The sequence below is a fragment of the Schistocerca americana genome, chromosome 1 (genome assembly GCF_021461395.2).
Source record: "Schistocerca americana isolate TAMUIC-IGC-003095 chromosome 1, iqSchAmer2.1, whole genome shotgun sequence".
In the NCBI taxonomy this organism is placed as follows: domain Eukaryota; kingdom Metazoa; phylum Arthropoda; class Insecta; order Orthoptera; family Acrididae; genus Schistocerca; species Schistocerca americana.
Window position 1 is genome coordinate 441,641,308 of NC_060119.1, and position 15,108 is coordinate 441,656,415.

The following is a 15,108-nucleotide window of genomic DNA, read 5'->3' on the forward strand; positions in this document are numbered from 1 at the left end:
CCGCGTGGGCTGCACTAGTTTCTTCGCCACTTGTGGGGCACATGGCGCCACAGAGGCAATGACCCATGACCCACAGCAACATAATGTCAGGGTGTCATAGGAGGCATCAGCACATTACACAGCTGTTATGATGGCATGTGCGCTGAGTGGTCACAAGGACAGCTGTCACACGTACAATGCTGCCAGAAATAAACATTTGTTAATGTCACCACTGTTTCAATGTGCACCCCGGCATAAATAAGCTCTCTCCCACATCATTCCTCTTGCCCATCCTGATGTCCAGTGGCTATGAAAAGGCCAGGTTGCTACAATTACAAAGCTTAGCAACAATTACAATTTCGTTTATACATCTGTCATCCACCCATTGCCTCAGCTACAAAAAAAAAAGAGTGAAGCGCCCAGAAGACCCTGGTCACAGACAATGTGAGTTCGCACGCACACACGCTGTCGCTGGCTATATAAATGATTAGAGTTGCAACTCTTATGACCACCAGAGCACACTGATATTGCTCATGTTTAGTGGTGTAATCAGGTCTGGTGGGTTATATAAGGAGCTTGAACAGTCTCACATGTTGAATGATCACTATGAAGTACATGAAGATGCCTTGTACGCATGCAAGATAGCATTACGAGCATCTGACAGTTTGAAAGGGCCTCAATTGTGGGTCTCTGTTTGTCCAGCTGGTCAAGTCATGAAATATCCAGATTTGTGGGGCATTCATAAGTGACAGTGGCCAGATGGCAGACTGTGTGGAAATGTGAGGGCAGGCATGCTTATCATCAAGGTTTTGATCGACCATGTATAAACACCACAAGGGAGGATCACTGTATTGTGCACCAACAATTTCGTAACCCCTTCACATCTGTATCTGACATCCTAGAACAAATAATAGACTCTCTGGAACATTCTGTGTCGTCCCTTACCAGTGGTCGGAGACTAGCAACAGCTGGGCTGGGGAATTACTGTCCTACGCACAGGTTGCTTTTAATAACACAACAAAAGTGGCTCATTTACAATGGTGCAAGACTGGGAAGCATGGGTTGCTGATGAATGACATAATATTGCATTCAGCAATGAATAACAGTTCTGCAATACCTTGGATTACCATCTACAGTAAGTATGGAGGCAACAATTTTTCCAATGTTTTGGAGACACACACAGGTATTACTCCTAGCATCATGGTGTGGGGAACCATCAGGCATTATTTCAGATCACAGCTGGCAGTGAATGAGAGAACTTTGATGCTGTAACTGTGTGTCACAGCACCCTGCATCCTCATATGTTACCTCTCACGTGACAGTATTGCGGTGACATTTTTCAATGTGACAATGCTCATCCACACATGGCATACGCCTTTTAATATTGAGGTACTCTTGTGGCCAGCAAGATCCCCAGATCTGTTCCTGATATAGCATGTGTGGGACCAGCTTGGATGTCAACACCACCCCAGTGACAGTATCCAGGTTCACTGACGAAGGCTGTGACCAACAGCTTTATGTGAGTGTCTTTTAATTGTGTCTGTTTGCAACCTGAAGTGTCTTCCTTGGGTAAGCAGCAATCTGTCTGTTCCTACATTGTTGACTCTATATTGTTATAACTGAAAGTAACATCACATACTCTCTGAACATGTGAAGTTTCATTTTTGTTATCCCTCCGTTTCTGGGTGCATCACTTTTCTGTCAGACAATGTATATGGTGAGTAGTTACCTTTGCTCCTTCCATTGTTTGTAACCGATACTGAGGTAGTCTTTTACATCTAACGGCTGGAAGCAGTACCATTTGTGATAGTTAGCACCTGACCATACTGGGAAGAGTCAATGAAAAATTTTGGTATTCAATCAAATGTGAAAAAAATTGAGAAAAAATTTATCGAAGAAGGATGTAGTCCTACAAAAATATGTTCCCATTGACAATTAGTTATTTCATATTCAAACTCAATATCTCTAAAAACATACTAAAACTTCCAACAAACTACAAAAGAGGTTTTGTATAACAGAAAAAAAAGTAGAGATGAGATGCAGTGTTCATGTCATAACAGACAATACATAAAGTTGCACGAACATCTTTTGCCCCAGCCATTTTTTTAGTATTCTGGAATAGCACTGAATTACAGATATTGAAATGGTACTTTAACCCATTTTATTTCTTGTAAGAGAGTAAAATAGTAAACATTGTCTGGCTCTGACCTATAATAGGTTGAAGAAAATGCACCACTTTTTTCTGCACACCAATGCCCTGAAGACTTAATCTGGGGCACAGTTGGTTGTTTGTCAGCAGTTTGAGTCTCATCTTGATCATTGGTCCACATATTTTGTCATTATAAGGAAATTGGTTTAGAGCTACAACTGCTTTGCCACTGTGTTCTTAACTAACATAAATAATTAGGAAGAATGAACGCTGTAATGTTTTGCCGAACTTTATTTTCAGTAAACCCCCCCCCCCCCCCTTGCAAGAGAAAATTAAGCGAAACAATGTAAAGTCTACAGTCTACAGCAGTTTTACTTACCTATGGAAAAAAAGGCATCTTCATTGTGTCTTCTTATCTGGTAATGAATTATTTGTCCTTGATACTGAACTGACAGCACATAATCCCCTGCAGCTGTGTTGCTTTCACGGACCAAAAAGTAGCCATCTTCCACTTCATCTTCTGCGAACACAAACAACACCATTATTGTGCCCATTAAGAAAGACAATTAAGACATAATGTCAACAATGCAATGATACAGTCTGCAGAATTAAACACATACACAGAACACAAAGACCAGTCTGAGATTTTCTATATGTTTTTCTTTAGGATAAATAGAATGAAAAGGAAACAAATTGTGAATAAACCCATGGGTAACAAAGAATCCTCAAACAATAATGTACAGTGGTCTGGAATCACTGATGTAATACAATCACAGGAATAAGTAATAGGCTGACCTACGCAATAGTGAAGAAACATAATAAATTCCAGCGAAAGCAGTAACATTTAATAAGAAAGTAGTGAACATCAAAACTTAAAGAAAAGACAGTCAAGTGAGGTGTGAGAAAGATAAGACAGTAAAATACTAACCATTTAGAGATGTAAAAATAATGGAAAAGGAGGCAAAACATAATAGTAGTCGGAAAAATATATGAGGGGAAAAAGAAGCGCAATGCAATAAATGATGAACAGATACATTGCGAAGATCATGTGGATTCATTAAAACAAAGGGTGATCAGTTATAGAGAAAACAAATAGTGGAGAATGCTCAGGAATCAAAGACAGTTGAACTCCCGGTACAAGAAAGATCGGGAGAATGAGGACAGGCAAAAGTTAGTAGAGATTCGTGCTGCTGTAAAAAGAGCGATGCGCGAAGCATACAACCACTACCACCGTCATACCTTAGAAAAAGATCTTGCTGAAAACCCAAGGAAATTCTGGTCTTACATAAAATCGGTAAGTGGGTCGGAGGCTTCCATCCAGTCACTCACTGATCAGTCTGGCCTGACAATGGAAGACAGCAAAACGAAAGATGAAATTTTAAATTTAGCATTTGAGAAATCTTTAACGCAGGAGGATCGTACAAACATACTGCCGATGAGTATCGTACAGATTTCCGTATGGGGGACATAGTGATAGACATCCCTGGGGTTGTGAAGCAGCTGAATGGGTTGAAAATAAATACATCACCAGTGCCTGATGGGATTCCAATTCGGTTTTACAGAGAGTACTCTACTGCATCACAAATCTCTTGCCCGACGTAAAGTCCTGAGCAACTGGAAAAAAGCGCAGGTGATGGCCGTATATAAGACGGGTAGAAGGATGGATCCTCAAAATTACAGACCAATGTCCTTAACAACGGTTTGTTCCAGGATTCTCAAACATATTCTCAGTTCGAATATAATGAATTTCCTTGAGACAGAGAAGTTGCTGTCCATGCATCAGCACGGCTTTAGAAAGCATAGCTCCTGCGAAACGCAACTCGCCCTTTTTTCAGAAGATATCTTGCGAACCATGGATGATGGGTATTAGACGGATGCCATATTCCTTGACTTCCGGTGCCCCACTGCAGACTCCTAACTAAGGTACGAGCATATGGGATTGGTTCCCAAATATTTGAGTGGCTTGAAGACTTCTTGAGTAATAGAACCCAGTGCGTTGTCCTTGATGGTGAGTGTTCATCAGAGATGAGGGTATCTGGAGTGCCCCAGGGAAGTGTGGTAGGTCCGCTGTTGTTTTCTATCTACATAAATGATCTTTTGGATAGGGTGGATAGCAATGTGCGGCTGTTTGCTGATGATGCTGTGGTGTACTGGAAGGTGTCGTCGTTGAGTGACTAAGAGGATACAAGATGACATGGACAGGATTTGTGATTGGTGTAAAGAATGGCAGATAACTCTAAATATAGATAAATGTAAATTAATGCAGATGAATAGGAAAAAGAATCCCGTAATGTTTGAATACTCCATTAGTAGTGTAGCGCTTGACACAGTCACGTCGAGTAAATATTTGGGCGTAACACTGCAGAGCGATAAGAAGTGGGACAAGCATGTAATGGCAGTTGTGGGGAAGGCAGATAGTCGTCTTCAGTTCATTGGTATAATTTTGGGAAGATGTGGTTCATCTGTAAAGGAGACCGCTTATAAAACACTAATACGACTTATTCTTGAGTACTGCTCGAGCATTTGGGATCCCTATCAGGTAGGTTTGAGGGAGGATCTAGAAGCAATTCTGAGGCGGGCTGCTAGATTTGTTACTGGTAGGTTTGATCATCACACGATGGTTCAGGAACTTGGGTGGGAGTCTCTGGAGGAAAGAAGGCGTTCTCTTCGTGAATCGCTACTGAGAAAATTTAGAGAACCAGCATTTGAGGCTGACTGCAGTACAATTTTACTGCCGCTAACTTATATTTCGTGGAAAGACCACAAAGATAAGATAAGAGAGATTAGGGCTCGTACGGAGGCATATAGGCAGTCATTTTTCCCTCGTTCTGTTTGGGAGTGGAACAGGGAGAGAAGATGCTGGTTATGGTACGAGGTACCCTCCGCCACACACCGTATGGTGGATTGCGGAGTATGTATGTAGATGTAGATGTAGAAATGGTAAAGAGACAATACAGAAAGAATAACCCAAAGATATACAAATACAAGTAGTTAAACTGAGGTCATACTAATTAAAGAAGAAAAGCTGTAGGAATTCAATATACTGGGCTAATCACAAAGAAGGAACAGATTTCCAGCATTTATAACTTCCAAACTACAAAAGAAAGAAACACAATTCCAGTAATCCTGGAAACAGAAAAGTATGTGCTAAGAGAAATTCTCCAAGCATGTCCAACATTACCTGAACGACACCATTCCAGTATGTTGGATTGGAAGAGGAGGAGCAGAAGATGAACTTCATCACTGTTGGCCTCCGAGGTCTACAAACCTCACACCTTGTGACTTTTATCTGTGGGGTTGTAACACTTATATCGATTAAGAATAGGTTTATTTCAAGCAAGTGCGTATATGCAATTTATGAAGTCTGCATTCTGTGTTGTTTGAAGTCCTTGATGTATGGCAGGAAAATTAAAGTTTTGCAATGTATATATGAAAAAAGTGAAAGAATATGTTGAAATATTAAATTATTATAATATGAATATGTTTATGAAAGAAGTACATTTGTAAAAAGCTGGTTCATGCTTAAGGCCCTTGTATTTGTAATATGTAAACACTGTAGGGAAGTCCCTCCACAACGAAAGTGGCATGACGCGATGTGAAAGGTGGGTTTGGTGGTTGAACTGAGTGGTTACTTTGTGTGAATGGCACCCAGTGTGTGGCTAGCCTTAGCACGGTACACCCTGACGGTGCTAAGAGAGGCAATTGGAAGCTTCATTAGAAGGGATTTGCCTCAGATGTGGACCTGACTATTATTTGCTACTCACAGAATAATGGAATGGCTCTAATATCTTGAAAATCTGACACCAAAAAGAGATTTTATAGAGCATTTGCACATCAAGAGCCACGAGTACTGTTAGCTGCCATTTCGCCTGCCACTAAACTTCGCCACTGCTTCACAGACATCATATGTTCAGTTACATAATGTATATTGGCATGGACCAAGTTAATTTGTGTGTTGTTTGAATAATAATCACATAAAACATCAATTCATGTCCAAAACCATAATTTCAATCCTGATCATGAACCTACGAGGGGGCCTCACCTAAGTGCTACTAACACCGAGTATTCTGATTTAAATGAACAATTCTGGCATTCATGTGTTTAAAAGTTATTTTTTGTCTAAAGTGAGAGGAGTATAAAAAGTTAAAGTAAGAGTAAAATTTGGATGCTTTGTTTATGGACTACTCCAAGTGAAATTGTTAAGGTAGGAAGTTTAAGCACAAAAATTTAAAGATCAATCAATAGGAAATTGAAAACCTTAATTATTTAAAAGGCTAAAACCATAAAAGTGAAGTTGGATAGGCTTTTGCTAAAGTATCCTTAGGTTATTATAAAATACAGTTTTGTAGGATTACAGTGCAAGAATGTGTAAATATTATTGCCAAGAATACCTGCTTTACAGGTGATTAAAGTACAAGTATATATAAATCTTTAATGGACCGATTTGCAGTAGTACTGTTAGAAGTGAAGTTATGCACATTTTCAAAGATAGTGTAGTTTTGGTACCCATCATGAATGGTTGCTTTTGACATTAATTAAGCTCAGTGATGCATTTTATTACCTTGTGAAGTAATTTAAGTGAATGATTAGCTTTTAGAGCTAGCTTTTACTTTAGCAATAATCAAAGAACATTGGCTAGTAAAACTTTACCAGTTTCTGGGTCTCAACCGTTTTATCCTCCTACTAAGAAAAAAAAAATGAATTATTACTGTTACTAATGAAAATTGCTATATGCAGAGGAGCTTAAACAATGTATTTAAGATATTATTTATCTTTATTTGTGTTATTCATGTCAGTCAAGACTGAAGCCCCTCATGTCCAAAGTTAGTTCTGCACTTCATGCAGCGATGTTTCAGTATTTTGATTAAGTAATGCTATTGACTGTGGCCATCATTAGTATGAGCTCGGTGCAATTGTGCTCCCCATAATTTACTGGTGTATAACTGCTGCTACACACAGTACACAGTACACAGTGCACTGTATCAGTTTGTATCCTGTTTGCTATTCAAAGGGAAATCTCAACAAAAGTAACTTCAATAACTAATATCCAATGTTCTCAAATAGATATTTCCAAATTAAGGGGCCTAATTAGGCTGGTGACCATTCATTTTTTTTATTCATCCATAATTTTATCACTTTTATGAACTCCCAAGGCTAAGACCCATTTGGTTTTACTGTCAGCTTCACAAAATTCAAAACTGTAGTCCGATAACCTTTTCCATTTCACACATGCATGGTCAAACTTTGAAATCCACTCAGAGGGTAACATTAGTGTGTTTCATGGCACGTTAGTGTTATATGTAGCTTTTCCCGTGACAGAACAAAAGGTTCAATTATTACGGAATAGTGTTTTTATCCCCCCTATCCCCGACACTCTTGAAAGTCTGTGTCATCCCATCGCTGAAGCTGTGAATTCGATAACGAGAGACCAGCTGCTTCACGTGTTGCAGGGAAGGAGCCGCTGTTTCGATATTTGTCATGTAACACATGGGGCTCACATTGAATGTCCATAAATTTAACTTTTATCTTTCCAGGAACATTGGAATCATTTTTCCATCTTTTGTAGTTTGGCAGCAGTAAATGTTTGAAATCTGTTCCTTCTTTCTGAATAGCCCTGTATTATTATATTTTACATCTACATAGGTTTTCTGAAAAATACTATGAAGTACATGGCATAGTGTGATTAGTGTGGTACCAGATGTTATGGTTTCTTCATGTTCCAATTGTGTATGTAGTGTGGGAAAATATTGTAGTGCAGTGTGTATTCCTGAACAGATACATAGAAATTGTCTTTCATGTTTACATAGCATGTTCAGAAATGTTTAAGACAGTAAATGTTTACCATGTGCACTCATCAACTTATTCTCCGAAAAACTTTTATGCAAAGGCTAGAAAGAGATTTAGATCTCCACTGAGGTACAGTCTTGCATAACTAGTAAGAGAAATCTGTAAAGTGGGGATAAGTAGGCAGGAGGCAGTAGTTGCTTTGAGCCTTGATCCATCCTGTATGACAAGTTGGAAAACTCAACATGAAGATCTGAGATCTTGATTAACATTATAATGCAACAATCAGCTTTACTCTGCCACAAAAAAATGCATAGCTTCAAAATAGTTTGGTAAGACAAAAAACACATTCATAGACTTGGGATCTGATGAAAAACAGAATTAGTTGGATATCATCATTAATGTTAATCGTTAATGTTAATAATATTAGTATGGCATAATAATACCAATGTGCCAATTTTGTACGTGCTTTACACAACAAATGTGCTACTGTTGAACTTTCTGATTAAACTGAATGAAGTGAAACAAAAAATGACTTTCTCAAAGATCAAGTTGCTTACATGTGGTTTCTGCAATGATGGCGATACTTCCACCCTACACTTTAGTCCGAACTTATGATACAGAAATTACGAGGGCAGTTCAATAAGTAATGCAACACATTTTTTATCTCGGCCAATTTTGGTTGAAAAAACCGGAAATTTCTTGTGGAATATTTTCAAACATTCCCGCTTCGTCTCGTATAGTTTCATTGACTTCCGACAGGTGGCAGCGCTGTACGGAGCTGTTAAAATGGCGTCTGTAACGGATGTGCGTTGCAAACAACGGGCAGTGATCGAGTTTCTTTTGGCGGAAAACCAGGGCATCTCAGATATTCATTGGCGCTTGCAGAATGTCTACGGTGATCTGGCAGTGGACAAAAGCACGGTGAGTCGTTGGGCAAAGCGTGTGTCATCATCGCCGCAAGGTCAAGCAAGACTGTCTGATCTCCCGCGTGCGGGCCGGCCGTGCACAGCTGTGACTCCTGCAATGGCGGAGCGTGCGAACACACTCGTTCGAGATGATCGACGGATCACCATCAAACAACTCAGTGCTCAACTTGACATCTGTGTTGGTAGTGCTGTCACAATTGTTCACCAGTTGGGATATTCAAAGGTTTGTTCCCACTGGGTCCCTCGTTGTCTAACCGAACACCATAAAGAGCAAAGGAGAACCATCTGTGCGGAATTGCTTGCTCGTCATGTGGCTGAGGGTGACAATTTCTTGTCAAATATTGTTACAGGCGATGAAACATGGGTTCATCACTTCGAACCTGAAACAAAACGGCAATCAATGGAGTGGCGCCACACCCACTCCCCTACCAAGAAAAAGTTTAAAGCCATACCCTCAGCCGGTAAAGTTATGGTTACAGTCTTCTGGGACGCTGAGGGGGTTATTCTGTTCGATGTCCTTCCCCATGGTCAAACGATCAACTGTGAAGTGTATTGTGCTACTCTTCAGAAATTGAAGAAACGACTTCAGCGTGTTCGTAGGCACAAAAATCTGAACGAACTTCTCCTTCTTCATGACAACGCAAGTCCCCACACAAGTCTTCGCACCCAAGAGGAGCTCACAAAACTTCAGTGGACTCTTCTTCCTCATGCACCCTACAGCCCCGATCTCGCACCGTCGTATTTCTATATGTTTGGCCCAATGAAGGACGCAATCCGTGTGAGGCACTACGCGGATGATGAAGAAGTTATTGATGCAGTACAACGTTGGCTCCGACATCGACCAGTGGAATGGTACCGTGCAGGCATACAGGCGCTCATTTCAAGGTGGCGTAAGGCCGTAGCATTGAATGGAGATTACGTTGAAAAATAGTGTTGTGTAGCTAAAAGATTGGGGAATAACCTGGTGTATTTCAATGCTGAATAAAACAACCCCTGTTTCAGAAAAAAAATGTGTTGCATTACTTATTGAACTGCCCTCGTAGCATAGCATCAGTTTTCTTCAAATCATAAACTCATCATTATAACCTACTTAAATATGGTGACAAATCAGGGCTTGCACAGAAAAATTTAAGTGCTCGTTTTTCCCACAAGCCGTTCGAGAGTGGAAGGTAGAGAGACAGCTTGAAGGTGGTTCATTGAACCCTCTACCAGGCCATTTATTGTAAATAGTAGAGTAATCATGTAGATTTAGAGACAGACAAAGCATCTCAAGAAATGCTAAGATGAAGGCATCAATTTTAATGTAGTACATTCTATTGATAAAATCAAAAAATAATTTATATAGCTTTCATTGTGATACTGACAATGAATAAACACTGTTAAAACTTATAGAAGATTAAAACATAATGAATGGAGACATTCAACATACTAAAGTACGTACAGTTCACAAATAACCTACTGGCTTCTGTCTCGGGTTCTTCAGCCGACATTCATCTAATGATTTTTCTGACGTTTCGTCAGCACGAGTGGCTGGCATTTTCAAGGCTTCACCCTCCATTGCCGGTGGTGAACTGGAGCCGAGCTCGCGAGCGCAGACTATATGTACCTGGCGTGCCAACGTCCGAGGGCTTCTCCGTGGTCATTTCCGGTGCGGTTCTCCTCTTGCTACCTGCGACGGTCGTTCGCTGCAGTACGGGAAGCCAGGATCCGTTTACCTTAAGGCTTTCCTCTTTCTTGTTCAAACTGTTCGCGTGTTTTTGTATTTCCACAGCTTCTCTGAACAAGCGCGTGTGATAGTGCTTCTCTACAGCCAGAACTTCTGTGTCGGCGAATTTTATTACGTGGTCGGTCTCATTCAGTGCGTGCTCTGCCATGGCCGATTTCTCCACCCGCCCCAACCTGCAATGTCGCTTATGCTCTTTGATCCTGGTGTTAATGGATCGTCCAGTCATTCTGACATAAACTTTTCCGCATGTGCATGGTATACGGTATATTCCCGACATTGCAAGTGGGTCTCTTTTGTCCTTCGCTGATCTAAGACACTCTTTGATCTTCCTTGTCAGTTTTAAAATCGTCTTTACGCCATGTTTGCGCAATATACAGCCGATTCTGTCCGTCACTCTGGGAATGTACGGCAGAAAGGCCGTACCCGACATTTCTTTTTCTGGTTCCTTACTTCGCCGAGTGTTTGGCTCTGTTACACTTCTAATATAATTTGTGGAGTACCCATTGCTCCTCAGGACAGTTTCCAGGTGTTGCATTTCTCGTTTGAGGTGGAAAAGGAGAAGCCCTCGGACGTTGGCGCGCCAGGTACATATAGTCTGAACCCGCGAGCTCAGCTCCAGTTCGCCACCGGCAATGGAGGGTGAAGCTTTGACAATGCCAGCAACTCGTGCTGGCGAAACGTCAGAAAAATCATTAGATGAACGTCGGCCGAAGAACCCGAGACAGAAGCCAGTAGGCAATTTGTCAACAAGTGGCCACGAAAGCCTCAACAATTTTGTATTATGCCTCTATGGGGAGGAGATTTGCAGATTGCACCGACGCCTTGACCAACGACGGAAGAAGAAAGTGTAACTGATGTCCTCTCTCGCCTTTCTGTCACGGTGCCGAGATGAATGTGCTACACCGAAGTTCTTGAGATGTAAACGCCTATTCACCACCGCCCAAGCACATCATGACAGAATGGAACAAGCTTTTTTTCGTGAGCGAATACATACAACACGGAGAGACTTGGCAAGAACGGATCAGGAACTATTGGACATTTTCTACCAACTAAGTAGCAGAATGCAGCGAGACGACTGGGACAAGATCGACAGCATCACTCACAGGAGCATGCAGAACGAACTTCAGCGCTGCACCGAGCGACAGAAGAAAAAGTTTGAAAGATGCCGGAAGCAGACTGACAAGGCAATTCCCGACATGTCGCACACAGTGGTCAACCTCACTGAACGACAACTGACCGAAGAGGAAGTGTCTGTTCTTCAAAAAGGAGAGAATTTCGCTATCATCCCGAGAACTATACCTATGAAGGACATCATTGCCAACACCGAAGCAGCCATTCGGACGCTTCCCTGTGAAAGGGCAGAGGAAATACGCACTGAAACAGCCACGATACTGCGCCGAGCAAAACCACCAGCTTGCAACCTGAAGAGAGAAGAGGTACAAGCCATTAAGAATCTCAATGCCAACAAGAGTATATTGGTACTGCCTGCCGATAAGGGGAATGCGACCGTCATAATGAAGACCAAAGATTATGAGCAAAAGATCCGAGACCTTTTAGATCCGATGACGTACCGAAAACTAAGCGCAGATCTGATGCAGTGTATCACACGGAATACGAATCGATTAATCAAGGCATCTTCTCTGCCGGCGGACATACAGAGAAACCTGCACAACACAGAAGCCCTACCACCTCGGCTGTATGGATTACCCAAGATCCATAAGAACAACGTTCCACTGAGACCGATTGTTAGTGCTCCTGGATCACCGTCATATAAACTGGCAAAACACTTGGCCTCTCTGCTCCAGCCACACGCGGGGAAGACCGACACATACATTAAGGACTCAGGACATTTCATTGAGAAGCTGAAGAAACTGAAACTTGCACCAAACAACATCCTGGTCAGCTTTGATGTTGTTTCGGGGAGTACGCTCGTAACGAGAGCAGGACGAATATGTGAGCCGCAACACCTCAAAAGAGAAACGCAACACCTGGAAACTGTCCTGAGGAGCAATGGGTACTCCACAAATTATATTAGAAGTGTAACAGAGCCAAACACTCGGCGAAGTAAGGAACCAGAAAAAGAAATGTCGGGTATGGCCTTTCTGCCGTACATTCCCAGAGTGACGGACAGAATCGGCCGTATATTGAACAAACATGGCGTAAAGACGATTTTGAAACTGACAAGGAAGATCAAAGAGTGTCTTAGATCGGCGAAGGAGAAAAGAGACCCACTTGCGATGTCGGGAATATACCGTATACCATGCACATGTGGAAAAGTTTATGTCGGAATGACTGGACGATCCATTAACACCAGGATCAAAGAGCATAAGCGACATTGCAGGTTGGGGCAGGTGGAGAAATCAGCCATGGCAGAGCACGCACTGAATGAGACTGACCACGTAATAAAATTCGCCGACATGGAAGTTCTGGCTGTAGAGAAGCACTATCACACGCACTTGATCAGAGAAGCTGTGGAAATACAAAAACATGCGAACAGTTTGAACAAGAAAGAGGAAAGCCTTAAGGTAAACGGATCCAGGCTTCCCGTACTGCAGCAAACAACTGTCGCAGGTAGCAAGAGGAGAACCGCACCGGAAATGACCACGGAGAAGCCCTCGGACGTTAGCGCGCCAGGTACATATAGTCTGCGCCCGCGAGCTCGGCTCCGGTTCACCACCGGCAATGGAGGGTGAAGCTTTGACAATACCAGCCACTCGGCTGGCGAAACGTCAGAAAAATCATTAGATGAACGTCGGCCGAAGAACCCGAGACAGAAGCCAGTAGGCAGTTTGTCAACAAGTGGCCACGAAAGCCTCAACAATTTTGTAGTTCACAAATAGTTATAGAACATTGAGGTAAGTCTGAGACTTGAGTTAAGTTAAAATAAATGAGCAAAACATACAAAAATTAGGTTTAACATACCGTCAACATCAAAGCCCTTAGAGACATTGGAAGTTTCTGTAAAAGTTTTGTGAACACATCAATTTTCAATTTGACACAAGAGGTAGTTTATGCACAAAATTCAGCTGTTGTTACCAAAAGAGGTGTGTGAAAATAAATCTCAAATACGTAGAATGATGGAGATAACTGGCACTGCATTGTATGCATCAAGCACACAGAAATCAAATTAAGGCGTTTTTTGACACTTCAGGAGAAGAAAATGGATATATTAAAGAAGAAGAAGAAAAGAAAGAAAAAAATTGAAGTAATGAAGGAAAATGATCTGCTTAGTGGTTCAAATGGCTCTTAGAACTATGGGACTTAATATCTGAGGTCATCACTCCCCTAGAACTCAGAACTACTTAAACCTAACTAACCTACGGACATCACACACATCCATGCCCGAGGCAGGATTCGAACACAACTGTAGCGGTTGTGCGGTTCCACACTGGAGCGCCTAGAACCGCTCGGCTCTACTGAGCGCTTAGAAGTAAACAACCTGAGGTTTTCTGCGAGTTTACAGGAAACTAATTTTATATTAAAAGAGGATTCGCCTGCAACACACTAAGAATATGAAGATTTCTTGAAGAAAAATGAAAAAGAATGGCAAACTATCTGTCACAGAAAGTGATCAGTAATGTTGATCACATTATGTTGTAAGATTCATCTGGGGTTAGAAATGTACATAACAAGAAGTTTGTAATTGTAAACTAGGATCATATCCTAGTGCTTCCAACAAAAAGTTCTGCAATAATATATGTATCACTATCGGCTCAAAAGTGAAAGGTAGACATGTCTATCATCAGATAAAACCAACTAAAGCCTATAAACTCGAATTTGTACATACATATTAATTCCCACATCAGTGTAGAGGGAGGTGAGAAATGTTCTTCTGGCAGAAAGGTTGAAGGGGAAGGAAGCAGGGTGAAGTAAAATGACTGGTAAGGTTTAGGAAAAAGAGGTGAAGTTCAGAAAAGTTTCCCAGAACCCCAGATCAAGGGAGAATCACCGGATGAGATGAGAAAGAAAGACTGATTGTTGGGGACTGCACCAGACAAGATTTGAAAACCTGATAGCTTAAAGGTGGCAGACAGGACAATATGTACATCAGGAGATTACTGACAAAACATTTTGCACAAGTCAATGAAGAGCGGAAACTAAGCGCACTGTATGTGATACAGGTGGGAGGGAGGTGATGAAAAATAGACAGATCAGAAAATGAAGTATGTAGAAAACGAACAGGAAGTGAAGAAAGGAATAGTTACTGAGAACAAATGTTGAGACCAAAGAAATTAATGTAAATTAAGGACATGTGGGTGGCAAGAACCAAGTACATGTTGTAACACCATTTCCCGTCTGCTGAATTCTGAGACACTGGTATCTGGGGGAAGAATCCAGATGGCACATGTGGTGAAACAGGCACGAAGGTCATGACTATGATACTGTAGAACATTCTCTGCAATAGGATATTGTATGTTGCCAGCACACACCCTCCGCCTATGCCCTTTCATCCTAAATGATAGCGTGAGGGTAGTCATGCCAATGTAAAAGACTGAACAGTGTTATATGCTGGTATACAATATGTTTTGTTTCACAGGTGG

The 15,108-nt window shown here is 41.5% G+C and overlaps 1 protein-coding gene across 5 annotated transcripts in view; it reads right to left on the reverse strand.

Moving 5' to 3' along the window:
- The window catches only part of LOC124602854 (tyrosine-protein kinase Shark), a 151,003-nt gene that overhangs the window by 107,260 nt on the left and 28,635 nt on the right, over positions 1-15,108 (reverse strand). For all 5 annotated transcript variants that reach the window (XM_047136351.1, XM_047136353.1, XM_047136350.1 and 2 more), the window contains exon 3: positions 2,508-2,648. In XM_047136351.1, coding sequence (XP_046992307.1) covers positions 2,508-2,648 — 141 coding nt within the window. The remainder of the gene's footprint in view (positions 1-2,507; positions 2,649-15,108) is intronic.